Source organism: Neopelma chrysocephalum, unplaced genomic scaffold, assembly GCF_003984885.1.
Source record: "Neopelma chrysocephalum unplaced genomic scaffold, ASM398488v2 Primary Assembly neopelma1_44, whole genome shotgun sequence".
Taxonomy (NCBI): Eukaryota; Metazoa; Chordata; class Aves; order Passeriformes; family Pipridae; genus Neopelma; species Neopelma chrysocephalum.
This window is the reverse complement of record NW_020897703.1, coordinates 18,768,243-18,792,090: the sequence shown is the minus strand read 5'-3', so window position 1 is coordinate 18,792,090 and position 23,848 is coordinate 18,768,243. Positions and strand designations below refer to the sequence as shown.

Sequence of the window (23,848 nt, the reverse complement as noted above, 5' to 3'; positions counted from 1 at the left end):
TGCCGCCGGGGCGGGGCGGTGCTCGGGCCCGCCCGTAACGCGCCACCGGAAGCGGGCGCGGCGGGGCCGCCGGTGCTGGTGGCGGCGGGGCCGCCATGGAGTTCCCGGACTTGGGCGCGCACTGCTCCTGGCCCGCGTGCCAGCGCCTGGGTGAGCACCGGGGGTGCCGGGGCGCGGCCACGGCTCCCACCCGGGCGACGCGGCCGCGGGTCTGGGCTCGGGCCTGGGTGGTGGGGACCGGGCAGTCCGGCCTGCGGGGAGGCGGCGGGGTGGTGCCGGCACCCGGTCGGTGCAGCGGGGGGTGAAGGGCGAGCCGTGCCGCCCGGCTTGCCCTTGGCGGAGGGGTCACTGGTCCTTCCCGCTGCCAGGGCGGGGCTGCCCGCCGGTGCCGGTAGCCCGGGGACGCTGCTCTGCTCCGGCGGGCAGCGGCTCTGGGCCGGGGACAGCAGGGAAGGGCCCTCGGTGCCGCGGGCTGGGGACGCCGGACACGGCGGTGCCGAGGGGCCGCTGGGGCCTGTTCGTCTTCCGATTATCCCGATGGGCGAATCCCGTGGTGGCTGTGGCGGCATCGGTCGCCGCCGGCTTGAGGCCAGCAGCCCATGGGGAGCTCGGTGTGATTCCGGGTGCTACTCCTGATCCTGGGGAGGGCACGTTTTAAGGAGGAGCCCTGGGTAATTCTAAGACGTGGCTATGGAGCTGCAGATCTTTTGCTTCCGTGCTGGGGGATGAGAAGTACGGCCCTGGCTTTGCCGCGGGTCAGGGTTGTGCCCTCGGGAAGTGGGGGAGGCCCCCGGGCTGCAGGTGGGCAGTGCTGACTTCCATGCTCTCTGCCCGCGGCATCTCCCCGCTCCTAGACTTCCTCCCCCTGAAGTGCGATGCCTGCGAGCAGATCTTCTGCACCGACCACATTGCTTATGCCCAGCATGACTGCACATCTGCCTACAAGAAGGTAAGTGCAGAGTGGAGATCTCATCCACCCTCCTGCATGGAGCTGCTGAGTTTTTCCACCCAGGGGTCAAAATAATCTGTGATTTCTTTCATCACTTGGGCAATCCCCCTTGGGATGTGTGCTGAGTCTGAAGGTGCCCCTGAAAGCCAGGATATGCATCTCAGTGCCACAAACATCCAGTCCTCCCTCTGCCACTGGGTGAAATGGTTTGGGCATCTCCCAGCCATACTGTCTTCCCTTCCCGGAATGTGTATCCATACCTGTGCACCAGCTGTGCAAGCTGGTTGAAGAGTGGTAAGCAGAATCTCAAACTGCAGCTGATGCTGTAGAAGCTGTGATAGGCAGGTCCAGAAAGGGAGGGAGATGGCTGCACAGCACTCAAGGTTGCCCAGCTACCTGCTCCCAGCCCCTTTTTGTTATCTCTGCAGGATGTGCAGGTCCCAGTGTGTCCGCTCTGCAACACCCCAGTCCCCGTGAGGCGGGGGGAGATGCCTGATGTTGTGGTGGGTGAGCACATTGACCGTGACTGCAAATCCGATCCCGCACAGCGCAAGCGCAAGGTATGAACCTGATGCTCTCTGCGTGGCTGCTGAGCTCTGCTGGGTCCCTGACAAAGCCTGGGAATGGGATGAAAACAACACAGGTTTGCCCCTGCTCAGTGCTTTCCATGTTGGCACAAGCTGAAGGCAAGGACGGTTGGTGAGCTGGAGCTGTGAGCATCCACGGGGCTTTGTGAATGCAGTCTGAGGCCTGGGATGGAGCGGGGCTGGGCAGCCACCTGGGATGTGAGGATGGAAAACTGCATGCTGCCATTAAGAAAATGCAGTCAGCAATTAGCTGCCTCATCTTGCCAGGAGATGAAATTGCTGCAGGGAACTGGCCCTGCAGGAATTCAGCCCAGCAATGGCTAAGGGCTCTGGACTGTCCCCACTGCACTGGCATGGAAGGCAGGAGTCCCTGGGCGAGGCGTGCTTTTTCCTGCTCTGCATTCTGTGGTTGTGGAAATCCTCGTCTATGGAGACCAAAGCACCAGTGAATTACTAATAAACTATCTAAAGAAAGCTAGTATTCAGAGACCAACTCTAGAGCCCTGCAGATAACACACTGGTGGGAAAAGCTGGTCAATGCCCAGGGCCTGGCATGGAGGGAGGGGACAACCCTAGACCTGCAGCGCTGTACTCCCTTTCACCATTGCTGTGTGATTTTTCAGATCTTCACCAACAAGTGTTTGAAGCCTGGCTGCAAGCAGAAGGAGATGATGAAGGTGATCTGTGACCAGTGCCACAAGAACTACTGCCTCAAGCACCGGCACCCCCTGGACCACGACTGCAGCGGGGCAGGGCATCCCCTCTCCAAAGCAGGGTGAGGGCCTGGGGACAGACAGGCTGGCACGGATGGGGCTGTGCTTGCCAGATGGGTGATAAGAAAGAGCCCAGCTCCTCTTGGCCTGTTGTCTGGGACTGCTGCATTCTCACACTCCCTGCGTGGTGTGTCAGGGTGTCCTCCAGCAGCACCAAGCACAGATATATGCACAATCTCCTGTAGCAAAAGCTGCTGATACTGCCCACTGACTGCTTTGCACTTGCTTCTTTGCCCATCTCACTATTCTGGAGCTAATGGTTTCTGCCTATCCTGGTACACAGTTTCAGGTAGAGAAACAGCACTTGAAACTCTTGGGAATAACTGAGCCACAACATGGGTACTCTTGGGAGGAAGGGGGCAGGGAGCCAGGGAGGCCTCTTGCTTATCCAGCTTCATCTCCCGGGGTGTTCAGTGCCCAGTAACAGCTTGTGATGGTAAAACAGTTGTTCACAGGCGTCCTGTCTGTCCTAGGCACGCTGCAGTTACGAGAGCCCAGGCATCCTCCTCCAAAATAGTCACCGCATCAAGCAGCGGAGCTGCCCGGCCAGCAGACAGCTCCTCTTCTCCGGCCTCTGCCAGGTAAGGTGATGGCCCAACTTGTAATTCTGAGGTGGGGATGATCAGGCTCTGCTTGGCTTCCCATGGAACGCTGGAGTGACAGCTTCTTGTGCATCAGCAGAACTCAGTATTTGTACCAGGGCTTCCTGCCTTGACAATAACCCAGCTTCTTTCCTGTTTGCAGAGGAGGCAGAGCAGCTGCGTTGCAGAGTCGTACCACTTCCCCTCCAGCTGCCATGCTGCTAAACGGGCTGGTGAGTGGCTTGGCCTGGGCATTTGGGGTGGGTTTGGGTGTGACATGGGAAGTGACTGCAACAACTGCTTTCTAACCCACATTCTGTAGGAGACTATGTGGTCCTAGCTGGGCCTTCCCTGGCAAACAGGGATCCTGGATGCTCCATGGGAAATCAGAGCTTGCAGCTATGCTGCACTTGGTGCTCAGTTTTCTCCAAAGGGATAAAGCACACCAGCCATTTTCCCCAGGTGTTGTCTTTCTGTTCTACAAGCCAAGGGTGGAGGAGGAGGCTGGAAGCTGCTTCCCACTGGTATTCTTGGCATACTCCTGTATTAGCAGACAGGGATGTGTTCCCTTGGGCAGGGGGAGAGCACTGCAGGTCTGTCCTGAGCCCCAGACCTTCACCTTGGCTGTGTCTGGCCTGGAGAGAGGAGATTCACCCACCCTTGGCAAGTCAAGACTGTACCTGCCACATGTCCCTTAGGGCTGCCTCCTGCCCCCCACCCTGGCTAAGCTGGTGACAAGGTGTTTTGTTTCAGAGCGAAGAAGAGGCACTGCAACGAGCTCTGGAGATGTCCCTGGCAGAGTCAGCAGGCAGCTCAGTGCAGCCACCCAGGTACAGCCCCAAAACACGTGGTGTGTCATGCACCCAAGCCTGTGTGTGAGAGGTGCCTGGGGAAGCATCATGTGACTCTGGAATATTTCTCTCAGCACGTGTCTCCATATGATGCCTCTCTGTGGCTGACAGGGGAAAAAAGGAATAGTCTAGAGCCATCAGGGAGCTCTGTTCAGCAAGCAAGCCCTCAGCCCTTGGGGGAGCTGGGAGGTGATGGTGACTGACACAGAGAATAGGGTGAGCATGACAGAGGCAGAGTAGGGGTGCTCACAGAGGACATCCAGGAGCTCACATCCTCAGGCACAGTGCCCAGTGGTGCTAAAAGCACTGTCTTCCAGACTGGAGTTAACATGGCTCTCCTTGGCCCAGAGTGGTGCCTGCCAGCCCCAGCTAGATCCTCTGCTCCTTCCCCAGCCCCTGGCTTCTTTAGGGTGATCCTCAGTTGCTCCCCACCCTTAGCTGTGCTGGAGAGTTGCAGTGAGATGCTGCCTCTCCAAAGGGCTCTGAGCATTGGTCCCGTGAGCCCGGGGGAGGCTGAGGCACATAATGCAGTGTTGTCCCAGCAGCACGCAGGAGGAGGAGGATCTGGCGCTGGCCCAGGCACTGTCAGCGAGTGAAGCCGAGTACCAGCAGTCGCAGCGGCAGGTGAGTGAGGCTGGCTATAGGCTCTGCACTGTCGTGGGGTTGATCCTGCCTAGCTGTGTCATGGAGGGAGCTTCCCTGTGTTCTACTTCCTCTGCACTCTGTCTAGGCTGGCTTTCTTCACCAGAAGGGCAGCCCAGCCTGAGGCAGTGGCAGCATCACTGCTGAACACACAGCCCTGGGGACTTGAGCATTGGATGTGCCCCATTGTAGGACAGAGGAGAAAGCCTGTCTTCTCTTGTTCGCTCTGTGTTTCTTCCCATTCCAGGCACACAGTTCAAAGCCATCGAACTGCAGCATGTCATAGGCAGCAGAGGCAGGGTGTGCCAGCAGACATGAGATCCTGCTTGTGACCCAAGGAGTGGCTCTAGCCTCCCACATGGATGCTGTGGGGTTCTGGCCTGGGCACTGGTGACAAGAGCCCTTCACCAGGGACAGCTCATCTCTCTGGGAGCTGCAAGCCACCAAACACACACTGGAACCTCAGCCCTAGCACCTGTATAAAATTAGCGCAGCAAATCACCGATGCTCCTGGGGAGATGAAGATGGTGCAGGACGAGGCTGAGCACACACTGACCAAAGCAGGCAGCAGCCCAGGGCCTGCACTTACCCATGGCTGCCACAGCCATGTCACAACACTGGTGGGACTGTGCGTGAGGGCAGAGCCACATGGGGATATCTCCGCATGCTCGGACATACAGCTGCTGGGATGCAGCTGCCCACTGCAGTAGGAGGGGGCTGGATTTCATGCTCTGGGGAGGGCCCTGCCAGTCCCTCAGCAAAGAACAACCGGGGCTGGGATGGTCCCTTGCCTGGACACAGCGTAGCTGAATGTGCAGCCTCCCGGCAGCGTGAAGGCAGCCCCTTCCCTGCTCCCCACACCCTCGGTGCCTCCCTGCTGTTTGCATGCACAAGAGCACGTTGGGCCTTACCCTGCTTGGCTGGGGCACAGGACCTCTCTGAGACTGAATGGAGCTGTGTTTCCTTTCTGGTTTAATATAACAAGGGCCATTAACTGAAACGTAACCTTGGCGGTGACTTGACTGTGCCAGTGTGGCTCGCCTGGGAGGGCTGCAGCTGCCTTCCTGCTGCTGGCTGCTCTCTGCTGCCCTAACCTACCCCAGGGCCCCTTTTTAATGCTGCTGGGGCAAGAACGCCTCCCTCCTTCCAGCCATGCTGCAGGGAATCCCCTTTGGGGTAGCAGCAGCACAGAACCCCTTCTTAGAAACAGAGCCCTGAGCCTCGAGCCAGCTCTTACTGGTGTTTGAAGGCTGGAGCTGATAGGTGGGTTGGGGGGATTTGTCCCATTGGCCTCTGGCAGGGCGTCTGCTGCTGTTCAGGGTGGTGCTGCTTTTCCTCCTGCTGCTGGAACCATTCTGGCCTGCAGGGGCTATGCCTGGTTCTGCACAGGACTGGGCTGTCCTGCTCTGAGCCGTGTACAGCTGAGGGAGGGGGGATCTAGCTGGGCTGAGGGAACATTGAGACTTGTCAAAGTGCTGCTTGGGAGAAAATAAAAGCATAGCACAAGATGCAGAGGCACTTAGGGGGAGTGGTCACTTGGTGTCTGGCCCAGAGGGGCACATCTCTGCAGATGGGAGTGCAAGGGGGGGGGCACGTGGCAGCGAGGGGGCACCAACTGTCCTGCTTCTTCCTTTCCTGTTGGGGTGCAGTCCCCTGCCAAGCTCAGCCCTTTCTGTGGGGCTGATAGCCTGCTTGGCCCCTTGCCTGCCTAAGCCCATGGAGCTCTACTTGTGGCAGAGAGCTGCTGGTTGACCCAAGGGCAGAGGCACTAACCCTGCCTGCCCCTGCCCCGAGGCATGTACCCTGCTCAGAATACACAGGCACGGAGCTGAGAAGGACCTGGTTTAAGAAACTACACAACAGCAAAACAAACAGGTACAAATATAGTGGAGTGTCCAACCAAGCCCCTGCAGCTCCAGGACGGACCAGGCTCCAGCCCACAGCCAGCAAAGGGCTCCCTGTCAGTGTGGGGGCCTGGCCCTGAGTCAGTGTCACAGCAGAGATGCCAGTCATGCTCACAACCCCTTCTTGCTGCCCTGGGGCTTCTCAGTGTGGCGTTCCTTGTTCTCTTCCTCATCCCCAGCCTGCTGCTGCAGCCACATGCCAGCATACACACCACCCTTCTGCAGCAGTTCCTCATGCCTGTGGGGAGAGCAGAGGGGTTCAGGGTCCTGAGCTGGCCTCAGAACCAGGGAGTGGATCCCCATGGGCAGACAGTACCCAGCCCCTCTCCATGCTTACCTCCCTCGCTCCACGATGCGCCCATCCTTGAGCACCAGGATCTGGTCTGCACCCACCACGGTGGAGAGCCTGCAGGGAAAGGCAGGTGTTACCCTGACTCAGGGGAGAGGTGTGGGAGTGGGGTTTGGATAGTGTAAGGAGATGCAATCCCAGGAACTGTCACCCCCTGAGCAGGGGACAGGTCTGTGTGCCCCTCTGGGAGGGGCTGGCCAGCTCAGAATGCTCAGCACCCCCTGGATCAGCCCTTTCCTTTCATCCTTACCTATGTGCAACAACGATGGTGGTGCGGTGGGTGCAGACCTTGGCCAGCGAGGCCTGGATGTGTCTCTCAGTCTCTGTGTCGAGTGCAGATGTGGCCTGTGGGAGAGGCAAGGTGTGGGGAAAGGATGGAGGCAGTGCACGCAGCTGCTGAGGGTGGGGCTGCTGCAGAGCGGGAGGAGGCCCTTGCCATTACCTCATCCAGCAGGATGATGCGGGGACCCTTCAGGATGGTGCGTGCGATGGCAACACGCTGCTTCTCACCCCCACTCAGCTTCAGCCCCCGCTCCCCGACTTGAGTGTTGTATCCTACAGGCACAAGGGCAGGAACATGCTGTGCTGGTGCCCTCCGAGATGGGGATGGGGACCAGGCTCTGTTGCCCGGGGAGGTCCTGCTGGGACCACACAGTCATCTGGCACAGCCTCTGCCCATCCCTAACCAGGGGCTGATCTAGCCCTGGAGAGAAGGCAGGGAGAGGCAAAGCAAGGCACAGGGTCATGCAAGTGTCCCCATGGGCCATGTCACCTAAGGACACGTGAGCGCAGCTAGAAGGTCATGAGGAACCCTGGGATCGCAGGGGAAGATCAGGAGGGGACTGCAAGTGTCTCACCATCAGGAAAGGAAAGGATGCGGTCATGGATATCAGCAGCCCGGGCTGCCTCCTGCACCTCCTGGTCAGTGGCCAGGACCCGTCCATAGCGGATGTTGTTGGCGATGGTGTCGTTGAAGAGCACTGTGTCCTGGGGCACCACCCCAATGTGAGCACGCAGCGATGCCTGCTTCACCTGGGGAGGCAGGGGGAGATGGCTCAGGCAGATGGAAAACCCTTGCAAAGACCTCCCCCCAAAAACCCAATCCTACCCCTCTGCCATGACCCCCACTCCTTGTAGGGTGTGTGCTATAGGATCTTGCACCACAGGCTCAGCTGAATCTCCGCCCTGTGGTGGAGCACCCTGACAGTGGCCTGGCCCTTCCTGGGGAGCCCTGGCCAGTCTCCAGCATTTCAGACCAGGGGTCCTGCCGTCATGCCACTGACCCCACTCCTGGCATAGCCATCAGCCTGCAAAAGGGCCATGTGTGCTCATCCCTGCCCCTGGGGGGTGCTAGTGCCTGCACCAAGCAGCGCTGTGCGGCCCAGAGGAGCTGGTGTGTCGCCCCTCCGGGTCCCTGCAGGCTTCCCACCCTTACCTGGGATATGTCCTGCCCGTCGATGCGGATGCAGCCACCTCGCACGTCGTAGAAGCGGAAGAGCAGGCGGATGATGGTGCTCTTCCCTGAGCCCGAAGGTCCCACCTGCAGGCAAAGGTTAAGGGACTTGGAGATGCCAGTCTCCCAGCTGCTGGCAGAGCTGGGCAGGGAAGAGTTGGCCCTGTTGGGGGTCTGTCCTTCCCACCCTTGTATTTTCCAGCCCCTCTTCCCCCATCCCACCCTCCCGCAGTGAACCCACGCCCAAGCTCCTACTCTTACCAGAGCCAGAGTCTGCCCAGGCATCACAGAGAAGGAGATGTCATGCAGGATTTCTCTCCTGGGAGAGGGAGATTGAGAGGGGCTCAGGGCCACTCCACGTCCCCATATGTCAGGCCCCATAGCTCATTGTTCCACCCAGCACCCACTACCCCATACCCATCCATATAGCTGAAGTGCACATTCTCAAACTCGATCTGCCCAGCCTTCAAGTGCAGGTCACCAGCATTCACCACGTCCTTCACCTGCCAGAGGAGAGATGTGGCCTCAGAGCTAGCCTGTCCCCAGGGCAGGACCACGGGGAAGTCCAGGGAATGGGGTCCAGGAAAGGCAGCACCTACCTCCTGCTCCTCGCAGAAGAGCTCAAACATGTTTTCCATGTCCACGAAGGACTTCTGGATCACCCTGGAAGGGGGGCAAAGACCAGAGAGAAGGGTTTGGAGGAGCACATCCAGACCCAGTCACCCACGGAAAGGAGGACCCCAGGCACCTCCACAGCTCTCAGTGTTACCTGTAGTAAGTCCCAAACCAGTTGAGTGGCGTGTAGAGCTGGATGATGTAGGTGCCAAACAGGACAAAGTCCCCCACCTGGAAAGAACGTGGTATAGGGGTCCATCACCACCAGACCCAGAGCCCTAACTCAGCAGGAGGCTGCCCAGGCTGGCACAAGCCTTACCTGCAGCTTGTTTTCGGTGACAAAGTAGGCACAGAGTAGGGACCCTGCCAGCAGCCCCAGACCAATGACTAGGTTCTGGGTCTGGTTGAGGAGGCCCAGCGAGGCACTGACTTTCCACTCCGAGACCTGGAAGAGGCAAAGTCTTGTGAGATGCTGCTGTGTCCGAAGCAGACCCATGGTGAGCTCCATCTCCCCTGCAGGTGACTGTGAGGCTCAGCTCCTTCCCCTTCAACTCCCCCACTGGTGCTGAGCACCCCATACCTGGTACTTGACGATAGCGTCATTAAAGCGGTTCACCTCGTAGCTCTCTGCATTGTAGTACTTCACCTGCAGGACACAGACCAGGGGTCAGCACCCAAATGGTCCCCTGCAGCACCAAGCAGTGTTCAGTGACTCCTCCAATGCCTACAGTACCGTCTCAAAATTGAGGAGTGAGTCCACAGCCCGGGACTTGGCATCATTGTCCCACGTGTTCATTTCCCGCCGGTACTTGGTCCTCCACTCAGTGATGAAGATGGTCAGAGCTGTGGGCAGGAGGGAGCTGCATTGGCAAGTTCCTGTCACCCCACAGCCTGGAAGCCCTGCATCCTGACCCCCCACTCACTCAGATACAGGCTCATGCACACGAAGATGATGAGGCCAAACCAGGCGCTGAAGACCGAGGTGAAGTAAACTATGCCGATGACAATGTCCGCAATGGTGGGGACAATGCTGAACACGATGTAGCTGAGGGAGGGAAGGGGGATGGCACATCAGCCTGGCCCGGTGGGGCTGCTTGGCCACCCCCCACCTGCCACAGGCACGCTCTGACCTGAGCAAGCTGTCGATGCTGCTGGTGCCCCGGTCCACGCTGCGCAGGACCTCGCCAGTGCGACGCCCCAGGTGCCAGCGCAGGGACAGCCCATGCAGGTGGGCAAAGAGCTGCACCTGCACCTGCCGGTTGGTGAACTGCTGCACCCACACCCACAGGAAGGTGCGCAGGTTGCTCACGAAGCCAGTAGAGCCTGCAGGGCAACATGAAAAGGTCAACTGAGATCAGCCCCCCTGGCGCACGAAGCAAGATTCAGAAAGCCCAGCTGGGAAAGGGGGATTTGGGATGAGGTCCACCTGCTGTCTCTAGCCCAGGATCAGCGCTGGTTGCTGCTTCCAAGAGAGAACAGCAGTTATGGGGGATAAGGACATCCCTGGCCACTCCAGCCCCGGCAAGATGTTCCCCACCCTGTCTCTCCCCAGTGCCCTGTCCTTCCCAGTGGTCCTTACCAGCACCTCCACCCTGCAGGAATTTCAGCCCCACGTAGCTGCAGACAGTCCAGGCCAGGGTGTGCCAGGGAGCGCCCACCGTCAGCTCATTCACTGAGGAGAAGGTGGCAAGGGTCAGGATGGAGGGTCAGGAAGCATCACTGGGTGCCCATGGGAACAAGCCCCAGCACTTAGTGCTGGTCCCTGACACCCTGGATTCTGCTCCTACCAGCCCCCTGCAGCCCCCAGGTCACTCGCACACCTCCCAGCACTCGGTGAGGCCATGAGCAGCCTCACATGCTGAGCTCCAGGTGTCTCACCAATGTTCTTGTAGTAGATGGGGACGAAGACATTGATGGCCCGCTCCAGTCCCATGAGCGCCATGCAGAACAACACCAGCCCCTGCAGCAGGTGGTTGCCTCTGGGCCACATGTATGGCACCAGCAGCCGCAGCTTCCTCCGGAAATCCTTCCAGGTGGAGGTGGTCCTGCTGGCATTGGTCAGGAGCAGCTGTGGGAGAGCAGAGCAAGGGATCGCTGCCTTGGCACCCCAACCCAGGTAGCAATGGCCCTGGGGAACACCTCACCAAGGAAACCATCCCTGTCCTCCCAGAGTGCCCACTCCATCCTCGCAGCAGGGCCCCATCCTGCTGACAGTGGGCAGGGAGCTTGGGCAGCCCCAAACCTCACCCCTCCCACGTCTCCTGAAGATTCTGATTCCAGGACAGCTGTATTTCCATTTTATCCCCAGCTCGTCCCTGGAGGATGTCCTAAAACTGCTCCAGCCCTGGGACTCACCTGGCTGTTCTCCACGTCCCGCTCCTCCTCGTTGATCAGCAGCATGTATGGCTGGCGGGGCAGTCCCGGGGCTTTCATACCCAGGACGAAGAGCATGAATGTGCAGATGTAACGCAGTAGCCAGAAGCCAAACTGCACCTGGATGGAGAGTGTGGGGTCAGTGTCACAGCCAGCCCTCAGCACAACCCTGGGTACGAGCTGAGAGAGACGACTGGGGCATGGAGATGGGATGCAGTGCAGCCAGGAGAGAGGGGACACCCCATGCAGCTCAGTGGGAGCCCCTGCTTGAGCACAGCACCTCAGGCAGCACCCAGACCCCTTTCTTCCTCCCTGCCACGTCTCGCTCTGTGCCTTCTGGCTCTGGGTGCACCAGCCCTGGGGGGAGCAGAGGGTAAAAGGAATGTGGGAAGCAGGCAGATACTCCCACCTCTGCACTTGGGTCTAGGCCAGGCAGAAGCAGGAGATGAGCTGGATGGTGGAATGGAGAGATGTGTGATAGATAAGCTTGTGGCTGAGGCACGTGGAAGATGTGTGGGTGCAACCCAGGAGCGTAAACACCCCGGGCATGGCAGATCATGGCATGCACACTCCATTCCTGCACTGTGATGGTGCAAGTCACCCCCCTGCCCCAGAAAAGGTTCTGTCCCTGCCCAGAGCCCACCAGCTCACCTTCTGGTTGGTGTCCTCCAGTGCCCACCACCACAGCGGGCTCCTCCAGCACACCAGGGTCAGGTTCTCGGCGGCAAAGGCCAGTGCCCAGAAGAGGAGGAGGACAGTGCCATGGCCCCGTGTCCGGTCGTGCGCCAGCACCCGTGTACGCTCCAGCTGCAGGAGGGCGATGGCACAGCCCCAGCTGAGGGCCCAGAGGCAGGCGTGCAGCAACATGTACCCGTAGAGCCGTCCCAGACCCACTCCTTGCCACAGCAGCCCACCAAAGGGCTGCAGGGCCAGGAGCAGGGACAGCAGGACCTGGCCACGGTAGAGGTGGGAGTGGAGAATGTACTTGGGCTCCATGGCACGGCCAAAGCGGGCGTAGCAGGCATACTGCAGGGCGCCCAGTAACAGGCAGACGCTCAGCAGCACGGCTGGCACCAATGTGAAGAAGAAGCAGGGCTGGAAGCCCTGCTGGACCCAGGCCTGGGCAATGGAGCTGTTGCCCTCACAGTAGCCCCCCAGCACGGCCATCCTGGCAGATCACCAGCTGCAGAGAGAAGAGGAGCTGAGGACACGTTTCAGGATGGGCTGTAGTATGGCTACACAAAGGGACCCACGGTGGGATGGCATGGCCAAGCAGCAGGGGCCCTCATGGGGCAGGGGCAAGCACCGCTGCACACGGGCACGCAGGATGCGCGGCATGCAACACACAGAGCCGTGTGTGCAAGCAGGGCTAGCTTTGCATAAGGATGGCCATGAGCACCACACCAGGACCTGCTGTGTGCCCTGGACTCGGGGCAACACTAGACTGGGTCCCCCAGAGCCACCCGGGCCCCTGGGGAAGCACTCGGACAGGGGGACAGCGGGAGACGCAGGAATAGGAAGGCAGAAGGGTGCTGGGACCAGTCTTGAGTGGGAGGGAACAACGGGGGTGATGCAGCAGCAGTGCGGGGCGGGGGAGAGGCGGGCATGCGGAGGATGCTCGGGGAACCGCGAGGCCGAGCAGGGGAGAGGCAAGGGCAAAGCCAGGGACACACCGGGGAAACGTTTGCGCAGAGTAAGGCAGCGGCCGGGCCGGGCCGGGCCAATGCCCCGGCGGTGTCGGGGCCGCTCAACTCCGGGACAGGCGGCCGCAGCCCCGCCGTGCAGCCGCCACGCCTGCCTCGCCCGCCCCCGCTCACCTGCCCCGCGCCCGCGGCCTCGGCCCGCTCCGGGCCCCGCGCCGCCGCTGCCAGCCGGGCCCCGGCGCCTCTCTGCCCTGCCCCGCCCCGCCCCGCCCCCCCCCCCCCCCCCCGCCCCGCCCCCCCCCGCGCCTGCCCCGGCCCGCCCCTGCCTGCCCGCCCGCCCTCCCTTCCTGGCGCCGGCACTGCAACCCCAGCGTGTGTCCCTTCCCCGGGCTCCGGTGCCCAGCCCCGGGCAGCACGGACCTGCCCCCGCAGCGCCGGGCATGGGGAGGTGCCAGTGCAGTGGGACGCCCTACCGGGCCGGGGGCGGTCCCCGCAGCCGAGGTGGGACGCCCCGCTCCCGCTTATCGCCGCCGCCAGCCCAGCCCTGCAGTGCCGCGATAGCTCCCGGAGCCCCAGCGGGGCCCTCCCGCCGCAGAGGTCAGGCAGGACGAGGCACTGCCCTCCCGGGGATAAATATAGCCCTTGCCTCCCCCCGCGGCCGGGACCGCGCTCCTGGCCACCGGAGCCTCCTGCGGGCTCCTCGCAGCTCCCATCTGCCATAGCAGGCCTTCTGCTTAGCGGTTTCCTCGGTGCCCCGTACAGTGGCTGGGCCCAGGTGGGCTGCACAGTGCCGTAGAGCGAAGGGAGACTCGGACGCGGGAAGGGATGATACACCCCATCTTTATTAGACGGCTATACAGCTGTACAGCGAGGGCATGAGGGTGCAGTACCGCGCTCCTCAGGGACCCCCGCACGCCCCGGAGGAGATGAGGAAGAGTGGCTCGCCATGCACATGGGACACTGACACAAGCACAACATGCGGCAAAGTCTCAGACCTGCTCTGCCTGGCCTTTCCCTCCTGACAGCCCAGGGAAAGGCCAAGGCTTTCCCACTGCCCCTGGGCACCGCCTGCAGCCGCTCAGCTTACAGACCAGCAGCAACTTTACTGGGAAGCCCAAACACAGTGTCCCACAGGCCCAGAGAGGCCCACCTCGAGCAAGGCAGCAGCCTGGGCAACCAGGGAAGCCACTGGAAAGCTTGGGTTCTTGGGGATTTGCTTTCAGTTTCCTTTCACCAAGCCATGACAGTCCCAAGCCAAAGCTGCTGTGGGGCTGTTGCAGCCATTCCTCCATGGAAAGACCCCAGCAGCATCCAGGTCCACGGAGCCCTGATCCCAGCACTGAAGAGCTGATCCCCACCCAAGCTACACTTTAGCATGCTCTGTTTGATCTCATACAGACCCCAGAGCTACTGTAGCCCCAGCCCAGCCCTTTCCATGGCAGCAGGGAGCCTGCTACCCCAAAGAGCCTGACCCTGCACAAGCCCCTCAGCCCTGCTCATGCCTGGGCTACATAAGTGCAGTACTCCTGGGAGTAGGTGGCTTGGCAGCACGTTCTGTCCCGTGCTCAAAGGGCAGAAGGGCAATAACCCTGGCAGGGGAAGAGGAGTGGCCCTGGACTCCAGGGTGCAGTGCTCGCAGAGGGCATGGCAAAAGCAAGCAGCCCCTGCCAGAGGCAAGAATAATGGAAAGCAAATCCTGGCAGGAGTTAGCTGGGATGCAAATCCTCAGAAGCTGCAAAGAGAAGAGAGAGAAACCAGAAGGACGGTGGGAAGGTCTTGTCTGAGGCTACACGGCACAGCTGGGATCCTGATTCCCCACCATGATCCCCAGGCTGGGCTCCCTTCTTCAGGACTCCTATCCTTGCCCCACCAGGCATGACACAGCTGCTTGGTACCTGGTCTCCACAGCAGCTGAAACCATGTTGCAAGCAAAAAGAAGGTTTCGGGAGGAAAGGAGGAGCTGTGAGCCTCTGGGCAAGATGCACCAAAACCTTTGCCTGGGGAAGAGGCAAGGCCCACTTCCACAGAAGAGCATCAGGACAGACCCAAACAGCACCTGGGCATGGGAAAAAAGGCCTTTTTTGTGCCTGGAGAGAAGGAACCAACACACAGAGCACAAGACCTTCAGGATAGGCTCTGAAGGGGCTGTGAGCACTACCCGGAGAGCCCGGCTGCTCCACACTGGGGTCTCTTTGGCACTGCAGGAGGGCCCACTAGCAGCCTGCATCCCATGGGTGCTGCGCAGGGGGAAGATGCTGCTGCCCCAGCCCAGAGGCATGGCATGGAGGCTGCCAGATGGGAGGGACATCAGGGACCCAGGACTTTCATCTCACTGACCCTTTCTTGCATGCAGGGAATGGGCCAGCTGTTGTGAGAGTCAGGGAAGAGCTGCAGTATCCTGGGATCGAGCCAGAGCTGTTCCCACCAGCTCTATATCCCACCTGTACTCACAGCAGCAGCTACCAGGGCCCATCCCTCTGCAGGGTGCTGGGGCAAAGGGGTGGGTTACTGCCCCACTGCTGTCCTGCTCAGGGCTGAGAGGCACAACATTGGTCCCCTCTGGAAGGACAAGCGTGGTTCTGGGCACCTCCTCAGGGCTGCAGGCAGGGCAGTGTGGTGCTACAAACTGAGCTAGACCACCCTCAACAACTCCTGCCCTCCTTTTGGAGGCAGGTCCCAGCTCCGGAAGGACATCTGGATAGAGCTGGTGCCATCTCACATCGCTTCAAAGAGCAGCTGCTGCTGCCACCTCCAAGCCAGTCCACAGCTCCTCGCTGCTAGTCCTGTCACGTCAGCTTCCACAGCCTCTGCAGAGATCCTCCGACACGGACGACACAGATGTGAACACAGACACATGTATGTACTCACACACGCATTCACCCCACAAGTCAGAGTGGTGTTGACTTGACACATGGCTGGACACAAGGTGCCACAGCAAAGCCACCGGCCTGGCAGTTTTGTCTCTTCGGCAATTGATGGCAACAAAATGTCCACTCAGGACAGGAGAAGAATCAGGCTGATGCCACATCCTGCTGCCCAGGTGGCTCCCAGTCTGCAAGCCCCATGAGATTCCCCAGTCTACAAGGCTATACCTGCAAGACAGAGAGGGAAGGTGACACCTACTGGGACCAGCTGCCAGCACCCCAACCTCACATGCAGAGTACCCTGTGGCCCTCTGAGCCACAGCTGTCCACCCCTACCTTGTGGATCTGTGGCGGAAGCTCATCCTCTGAGCTCTCCTCTGGCACGGGCTCTGGGTGCCTCGCTGACTGCCCGTCCTCGGCCCAGCCTCCCAGAGGGAGACGGGAGAAGTGTGATGGAGCTCTGTGCACTGTGCCTGGGTCTGCAGGAGAGGCAAGAAGGAAGATTAGCTACCTGGGGGACTGCCAGTGCTCAGCAGCAGGCGAATTGCTTGTGCCAGTCCATAAAGGGCATGGGTTATTGGGCTCAGACCTCTGCCCTGGCTCCCATACCTGTGATGCCCCCGTATCGCCGCTGGAAGCCAGTCTGCAGCGTGGCTGTCTCCTCGGCAGGCTGCCGTGGTGAGGAGAAGGGGTAGCTGGCAGAACGAGGAATGGGGACAGGGCCACCCCGCTGAGTGTCCAGCTCTTCGTGGGCGCTCTCCCCGCTCTCATCGCTCTCTCGTCGGTGCCAAGTGTGCCGCTCAGGCTCCAGCTGGGCATGCTGCTTGTGCAACTGCAGGACAAAACATGAGTGACTCAGCTGCGTGGGAGAGCCCATACGCCCAAACACTCTCTCTCTGCAGCACTGCACACACTCGGTCTCCTGGTCACAACAGACAGGGCAGCCCTGGAGCAAGGCAGCCTGCTTTGCTCCACACCCCTCTGTCCAGCCCGGCTCTGGGTTGCTCACCTCGTGCATGTAGAGTGCATGGAGACTCATCTCAGTGGAGGCATACTCTGACAGGATCATGCTCTGCAGCTGACCCTCCCAGGCGCTGCTCCCCGAGCTCATGGTCCTCGCATCGGCACTGCCATGAGACACACAAGTGGTGTTTGGTGCTTAGGTAGCCCCACACTGCCCAGCCTCTCTACACTCTCATGTCAGGCTCGTAGAGATCTGCTCCTGAACTGGGTAGGAACAGGCCTTCTGCAGCACCTCCCCAAATGCACAAGGTGACCAGCCCTGCTACGGCACTGCCTCTTCCCTGTAGGGGTCTCTCACCACTGTGATACCTACAGAACAACAGGACCTCTACCCTGTCCTTTGGGGCCAGCCTAAGCACCTGAGTCTAACTGTACTTGTGAGTATGTCCCTTGCTGTCCCGGGCTGCAGAGAAAAATGCCACCATGCACCTAGGACAACAGGATGGCAGTTGGGCACGGGGTAAAGGAATGTGCAAGGTCTGCCCCTCTCCAGCTGGCAGCTTACCCAGAGGCTGTCATGGCACTGGTGCCACGAGGCTGGGCTCCCTCTCCATCCCTTCCTGCCGCCTGGAAGCCGCTGGGAGGCTGCTGGGTAGACTGGAGTGGGGAGAAGGAACGCAGGGCCGAGGCCACTTCAGAGAGATGGCGGGACGCCTGTCCGTCCCGGCTCATGTGGAAGCCCAGTGCTGAGGAGCCTGCTATCACATTGGCAATCAGGCTGTGAGGCTGCAGAGTTGAAGGAGAGAGTGTCACTGTCCTGTGCAGAGCTGGAGAACTGATCCCCACCAGCAGCACAGAGCTGCAACACCTCAGCTATTCCAGCCCCTCTCCCACCTCATAGGGCTCCAGGACAGCCTTCTGTCTTCTCCTGAAACCCTGAAGTGTCCCAACTAGTGCTGATCTATCACATTTGCATCCCCACATACATCCCAGACAAGGGCAAAATTCACCAGAGGGTCTGAGGATCAGTTTGCCAGCATCCAGCAAGCACCCCAAGAACACCCTGCATTCCCTGAGCCCGGGCACCTCTGATTCTGACTGCAGGGACTGGATGGAGCTGAAGAGGGCATTTTCAGGGAGCACAGCCTGCTGAGCCAGCGCCACGCTGCTGTCCCGGTGCACCCGTTCCTTCAGGAAGCCAATGAAAGCTGTGCTCTCTCGGGGCGGCTGCCACTTGGGGTTGGTGATGGCAAAGTGCATGAGGGACAACTCCGTCTTGCCGTCCTCGGCCTGCTGGTAAATGGAGGCCTCCGTCTTTCCTGCCGACATCCACTGCAGACAACAGAAAAGTAATGAGGGACAGGGTCTGCTCTGAAACCCGGCCAGGCCTGGGAATCCTGCAATCAGACTGCGCAAAGCACGCAACACCCAGCACAAGCTGGGCTGCAGCCCCCTACGTAGCAGGTTCTACACCAAAAGTCCCACATTCATTCAGCCTGGAGAAGAAGCAACAAGCATGGAGTCTTCCACCTCCCAGAACAAGCATCGCTGCAAGGGAACTGGAGCTGGGGACAGTCACAAAATACGGAGCTGAACGCCTTGTCTTGCACTCTACAGCTCACAGCAGGAGTGATTGCAGCCAACAAATGACTGTTCTTAAAAGCTTCCCACCACTGAATTCACCCTCTCCCTAGTTCATGACTCTGTCACCAGGGAGTCTTTCCCTAGGCAAGTAACCTAAATTCCCAGGCACAGCAAACAGATGGATCCCTTTTCCCTCCGTACTAGATTTTACATAACGGAAAATGCTTCCCATTTCCTCAAGGCTGCCTCTCTCCTGAGCACAACCAACCCAGCTTCTTTACATCAGTTCTTAGTGGTCACACTTTCTAAATGTCCAAATATCCCCATTCCTCTCTCCTGAGGGCACAAGACTCTTGATCATGAAGACAGGCAACAGCATCAAAGAAATGACAAAGCCTGGTTCAGAAAGTATCTGGTCAATAATCACAGCCGGGCCACAAGAGCCTTCTGGGGCTGGTGATCTGTGTTGGCAAACCCAGACACCCTACCCAGAGGTGAGTGGCTGGGCTGCGGGCTGAGTTAGGGCCTCTCATAGGTCTAAAGGACCAGACATGCTGGTGGGCAGCCCAGGCTGCTCTCCTGCCTCCCATGGGACCTACCGCTGGGTGGCCATGCTGGCGCACATCCATCTGGGCGAAGGAGCAGGTGTCACCCACACCCACCACCTCCACGGTGAAGTTGCGGAAGAAGTCAACAATGTCCAAGGACTTGGGCCGCAGGAAGATGATGAGGATCAGGGGTGTAATAATGGGACTCAGGAGCTCCTCCAGGATGAAGACCTGAGCACAGAAAAGATGGGTTCAGCACAAGCTTGAGGATGTCAAAAAAACCACAATCCCAAAGCCAGCCCCCAGCTCCAGCCCTCCATCTCCTGGAGCAGGGTGTCTCTGAGAATGCTGCCCTGCTCCTCTACCAGCCCAGGAGCTGCTCAGCTCTCCAGTAGCTTCTCCCTCCTGCAGGGATGGGGCTGAGTCCACAGCCCTGCCCCACACAAGCCAAGCTCACCGCTTTGTACTGGAAGAGCTGGGCAAACTCATCCCTGGTCTCGTAGCGGTGGGCGTTGCCTTGCCAGTGGTCAGGCATGTAGTGGATGTGTGCCAGGATGACTCGCAGCAGCTGCTCTGGGCAAAACACCAGGTGCTGGTCAGGAATGAAAGACCTGCAGGACAGGACAGGGAAACATCACAGCATCACACCTCAGTTCCTGGGAGGCGTCATCCTGGGAGGGCAGGGTGACCGCCCCATATCACAGCTCCACCTGTAACCTTCCTGCCAGCCCAGCCCTTCATATCATGCAATTACTGCACCCAGGATCACCACTACCCCCTTTCTTCTGCTTGGTCCTGCCTCTCCCCAGCCGTGCCCCTCACTCAGGCAGATTCACATCCATTTGCAAGCAAAGAGCATGTTTACATGGATTGTTGCCAGCCCCACTGCTCCCCACAGCACTGCCAGGAGCACAGAGGCAGCATAGACCCAACCTCACCTGCACACCGTGATGCCCACCCCGAGCAGGGTGACAGTGGTCAGGACGTGCTCGACTGCCAGCACATCCTCATCATAGATGGTGAGAGCGATGAGCACAGCCAGGATGGAGCCAGCAAAGAAAGCCACGTTCTTGGCCACGATGGTGAGAAGTGGGGAGATAAAGCAGTTCATGTACTTGGAAGCTGGCTTGTACCCCTTGCTGAGGCGTGAGTGCAGTTCGTGATCCAGCTCATTGAAGTGACGGAGGTAACAGCGGCCATAGAGAGACCAGCAGCGGGCGCCCAGGCTGCCCGGCTCCCGCTTCAGGATCTCTGTGTAGCTGAAGAAAGCATAGAGGATCTGCCAGATGAGGATGAGGGGGCAGAGGAGGAAGTTAGCAATGCCAATCCAGAGGATGCGAGTGCTAAGCTTCTCAGCCAGCTCTAGGCGGTTCCCGGCCCGCTTGTACTCAGCCTTCAGGCTCCACTCGTTCTCAAAAAGGGAGCCGGGACCCCAGAAGAAGATGAGCTCAAAGTTGTACTTGAGCCCACGCGTGTAGAAGACTGTGTCTCCCAGCAGTGGTAGGCGGAAGCGGATCGGCAGCAGTGACTTGTTCACCATGGCCACCATGTAGTTCTTGAAGCGGAGGATGCGGTGATAGATGTCCAGCTCCGTCAGCTCCTTCTTGTGGATGCAGATCTGGTGCTCCTTCTGGATCTGCACTATGCGGGCCTGCACCTCCTGCCAGGTGTAGTAGGGCAAGGTGGACTGGAAGGGGACAAGCAGCAAGATTAGGGGCAGGAAGCACCCAGGGTCAGAAGCTGGGCTGAGCCCACTGAAGCAGCAGGTCCCAGCACACGCCTTGGGGTGCTGACAAAACCCATGCAACACCAGGACACGAGGCACCTCCTGGCACCGCTTCAGCCTGCAGCGGGCAAACCCCATACCTTGCCCTGGTGCCCTTTACCCCTAGATTAGCACAGATGACTGTTTCCCAGCCACTCACATACCAGCTGCCTTGGAGGCACAAACACAGCTCCAGGCTCCCATGGGTCCTCCCAGAGCTGCCATTTGGAGTCAGCAGGGAGACACAAACGGGGGAAGGGACTTAAGCAGTGTCCCTGAGGGAGCCCATGGAAAAGGTGGCAACAAACCGGGCCTCTTGGCTCACCCCACCTCTCTCAAGACACTTTCTCCCTTCACAGGATGCGCACACATCTTTTCATGTTGTCCATCAGAGCAAGGACTCTGGACTAGGATGTATGTGCAAGCCTCAAACCCCACCTTTGACATGCCAATCTCCTGTGTGACCTTCAGCAACTAAGTAGCTCCATGCCTCGGTTCCCCCAAAAGTAAATAAGGAAGATGAGGTTGTCCACAACCCAGAGGAGTATGAGAATATCCTTCCTTATGCCTTCTCCGTGGAAGGCAGCACAGAAAAGGCCATCACTGAAGAATACACATATTGAGTGGCAGACGGCAGAGACGTGTGCCAACAGGCAGAGAGGCAGGCTGGGCAGAGAGGGGTTAACATGGAATAAGCTGGCTGCTGGAGAAGAGGCTGAAGGGAGACCATGTGGTTATGGAGCAGAGGGAAGAGTGCTTTGTAGAAGTCTGAGGAGAAGCGGAGAGGCATGCAGGAAAGTTGCTTCACCCAGCGAATGCCTCCCATGACCCTCAGCATCCTCAGACACAGCCCCTGGCTCAGCTACTTACCATAGGGATTTTCAGGGCATTGATGTAGAAAGAGTGAATCTCCCAGTAGCAGCAAATGTTGTAGATAAATTTGACAAGTCGGTGGATCCAGAAAACCCCAGCTATCACCAGGATGCAGATGAGGAAGCTGTTTGCCTGGATTCTGCAAACAAGAAGAGGCAAGTAGGGGGAGACAGGCCCAGAGAGGTGCCCTGAGGACCTGAGAAAGCAAGAGCAGTGGCTAACATGCCCTCCACTGCACCCACCTTGCACTGCAGACATTTGGAGGCAGGAAGGCATCTGGCAAAGTCACCTTAATGGGCTCGCTGGGATGCTGGCTGTGATTTAATGCTTTGTTGGCAAAGAGGATGTCATAATCAACACAGCTGATAAGAAAGGTGGTGAATGCCACCACAAAGATGAACTGCCTGTGAAAAAAAAAAGGAGCAGGCGTGAGGGAATCACCCTTCTGCTCCCCTCCCCAAAACGTGAAGCAGCCAGGGTCACACGTCATGGTGATGCATTCCCACAGCCATCAGAGCAGGAAAGCTCATGGACAATGGTTCCTCAAAGTGAAATACAGGTTTGGGGCATGGAAAACCCTAATGAGGGGGAGATAGGACAACCATGAAAGGAGCCCTTCCACCTTCCCAGATGCATGAGCTTGGCAAATGCCTATGGCTGTTCCCCAGCAGGTGTCACAGCCACAACAGAGGGGAATCTGCACTTACATGAGCTCAAAGATCTCTCCAATGAGCATGCAAGTGAAGCCATTCTTCTGATGCAGGTTATAGACGTGAAAGCTACAGTCAAGGAGAACAGCCTGGACACTCCTCTCTCATGAAGGATGGAGAAGCTTCTGTCCCACCGGTATTCCACAGCTCCCCAGTCAAGTCTCCCTCCACCACCAGCAGAAAATCCTTCCCAACCCTCCTCATCAGCAAGCTGGTTCCCCACTGCAGGAAAACATACTCTGCCCAGGTAAAGCACAACTGGAGGACTTGGTTTCATCCACGCTCCTTTTTTCCCCCACTCAACACTCAGAACAGGGTCTGTCCCAGCACAGAGGAGAAACTCAGCCTGCCCTCAGGTTGCACAAGGATGAGTAGGGCAAGGCAGGACAACACAGAGGCAGGTAAAAATGCATTCAATGGCACCTAGTGCCTATGACTGGTGTCCCTGTTTCTGACCCAGGCAATGTGGTCAGCATAACTAACACCATTCTATAAGGCAAGCAGCCATTCTCCATGACCGAGAGGGTCACCCTTTCCCCAGTTATCGGGCCCTGAAGGTCCTGTGAACCAAGTACACAAATCAAACAGATTTCTCTTTCCCCTCCCTACCAGCCTCAAGATTCCTTGGCACCAGGCTGATTACTCTCTCCCATGCTGTCCTTGAAGGTCCCAGGCACCTGGCCAACCTGACAGAGGTGATGACCCAGCCAGAGAACACGGAAGTGTAACCCCACCCAGAGCATTGTCCACAAAACCAAGGAGTTACAAGTCTTAAGTGGCAACTTGTAACAGAACTGCTGCTGGACAGTGAGACCCAGGACCCCCCAGTAGCCAGGGACAGCCCCACTGTCATCTGCTTCCTCTGAGAACTGAGTGACTTGTATTCTTTTGTAGGATTTTTGATTCTCATTATGACTGTTATACTGATATAGCAAACCATGTATTAAGATATGATCTGATCTGTAGAGAATCCAGGTGATTAGAAACCATAAGCTAAGAGACGCTATAACATTCTGTGCTGTGCTACTTAAAAAAATTGTCCTACACTGAATCTGCTTACAGAAACCCTCCGCTATTCTGATTATAAATGCTATGCTAGCAATAAAATCCTGTTAATAAAATAAAGCATTAATTGTAACTACAACTTAGTACCGTCATCACTCTGCCAAGAATCCCTGGAAGCAGCTGTCTGACCCTCAGTGTCGGGTGACAGCATCCCAAGGTTTGGGGCTTCTGCCAGCCCCTCTGGAACCGTGTGGTGTCCTACTGGAAGGGGCAGACACCGCCCAAGCTCCAAGTTACACCAAACCCCATGTTTTCCCCGCACTGAGAGCCCGGTAGGCAGGAGTTGCATCCCACCTGACCCCCGCTCTGCGAAAGGATATTCGAGAAAAGAAGAGGTCCAGGTTCTCGATGTGATGCCACGGAGCTGAAGGAAGAAGCAGCACAGGGTGAGGGACCCTCAGCGCACCCACCCCTGCTGTTGTGATCGGCACAACACACCTCTCTCCCGCTGCCCCGGGCCCCCGAGGTCCCAAACCGGCCCCGCAGCCCCCACTCCCGGCTTCTCTCGGTGTCTAGCCTCTCCCCTCCGTCCCTGGCCTCTCCCCGCATCCCGCCGCCGGCCAGGCCCCAACCTCCCCTGCCGCCGCTCACACTTGGCACCCTCGGGGACGTGGACAAGCAGGTCGCCGCCGCCGGGGGGGGACTCGGTGGAGGAGCTCTCCAGGCGCTGGTACTGCGTCTCGAAGTGGGCCATGGCGGGGCCCCCCCCCCCCCCCCGCCCCGGCCCGGCCCGGCCCGGCCCGGCGCGGCCCGCTC

At 58.9% G+C, this 23,848-nt stretch overlaps 3 protein-coding genes across 6 annotated transcripts; 1 reads left to right on the top strand and 2 right to left on the bottom strand.

Moving 5' to 3' along the window:
• The first annotated feature begins 26 nt into the window (after positions 1-26).
• ZFAND2B (zinc finger AN1-type containing 2B) lies at positions 27-5,901 on the top strand. 2 transcript variants are annotated; one of them, XM_027678821.1, is made up of 9 exons: positions 27-150; positions 855-949; positions 1,378-1,509; positions 2,160-2,311; positions 2,783-2,890; positions 3,054-3,123; positions 3,644-3,720; positions 4,287-4,365; positions 4,631-5,901. In XM_027678821.1, the coding sequence occupies exons 1-9, from the start codon at positions 96-98 to the stop codon at positions 4,667-4,669; spliced, it is 807 nt and encodes a 268-aa protein (XP_027534622.1). In that variant the 5' UTR covers positions 27-95; the 3' UTR covers positions 4,670-5,901. The 2 variants fall into 2 exon arrangements, with proteins under 2 accessions (XP_027534622.1, XP_027534620.1); XM_027678819.1 differs by having other exon boundaries at positions 4,284-4,365.
• Positions 5,902-6,209: 308 nt separating this feature from the next.
• ABCB6 (ATP binding cassette subfamily B member 6 (Langereis blood group)) lies at positions 6,210-12,264 on the bottom strand. Of its 2 annotated transcripts, XM_027678816.1 has the most exons (19): positions 11,729-12,264; positions 11,060-11,197; positions 10,583-10,772; positions 10,284-10,376; positions 9,835-10,027; positions 9,628-9,749; positions 9,438-9,547; positions 9,285-9,350; positions 9,024-9,149; positions 8,859-8,935; positions 8,689-8,752; positions 8,507-8,592; positions 8,351-8,408; positions 8,072-8,176; positions 7,494-7,668; positions 7,079-7,191; positions 6,887-6,981; positions 6,625-6,693; positions 6,210-6,525 (listed from the first exon to the last, which is right to left on the bottom strand). In XM_027678816.1, exons 1-19 carry the CDS (start codon positions 12,242-12,244, stop codon positions 6,399-6,401), a joined length of 2,523 nt encoding a protein of 840 aa, XP_027534617.1. In that variant the 5' UTR covers positions 12,245-12,264; the 3' UTR covers positions 6,210-6,398. The 2 variants fall into 2 exon arrangements, with proteins under 2 accessions (XP_027534617.1, XP_027534618.1); XM_027678817.1 differs by lacking the exons at positions 6,887-6,981; positions 7,079-7,191 and having other exon boundaries at positions 6,213-6,525; positions 11,729-12,260.
• Positions 12,265-13,544: 1,280 nt separating this feature from the next.
• On the bottom strand, positions 13,545-23,841 carry ATG9A (autophagy related 9A). Of its 2 annotated transcripts, none has more exons than XM_027678815.1 (14): positions 23,665-23,841; positions 23,413-23,456; positions 22,025-22,089; positions 21,560-21,721; positions 21,315-21,456; positions 19,618-20,366; positions 19,137-19,290; positions 18,731-18,910; positions 17,634-17,879; positions 17,113-17,333; positions 16,594-16,711; positions 16,194-16,416; positions 15,921-16,063; positions 13,545-15,812 (listed from the first exon to the last, which is right to left on the bottom strand). In XM_027678815.1, the coding sequence occupies exons 3-14, from the start codon at positions 22,051-22,053 to the stop codon at positions 15,807-15,809; spliced, it is 2,373 nt and encodes a 790-aa protein (XP_027534616.1). In that variant the 5' UTR covers positions 22,054-22,089; positions 23,413-23,456; positions 23,665-23,841; the 3' UTR covers positions 13,545-15,806. The 2 variants fall into 2 exon arrangements, with proteins under 2 accessions (XP_027534616.1, XP_027534615.1); XM_027678814.1 differs by having other exon boundaries at positions 23,684-23,841.
• Between the last annotated feature and the right edge of the window lie 7 nt (positions 23,842-23,848).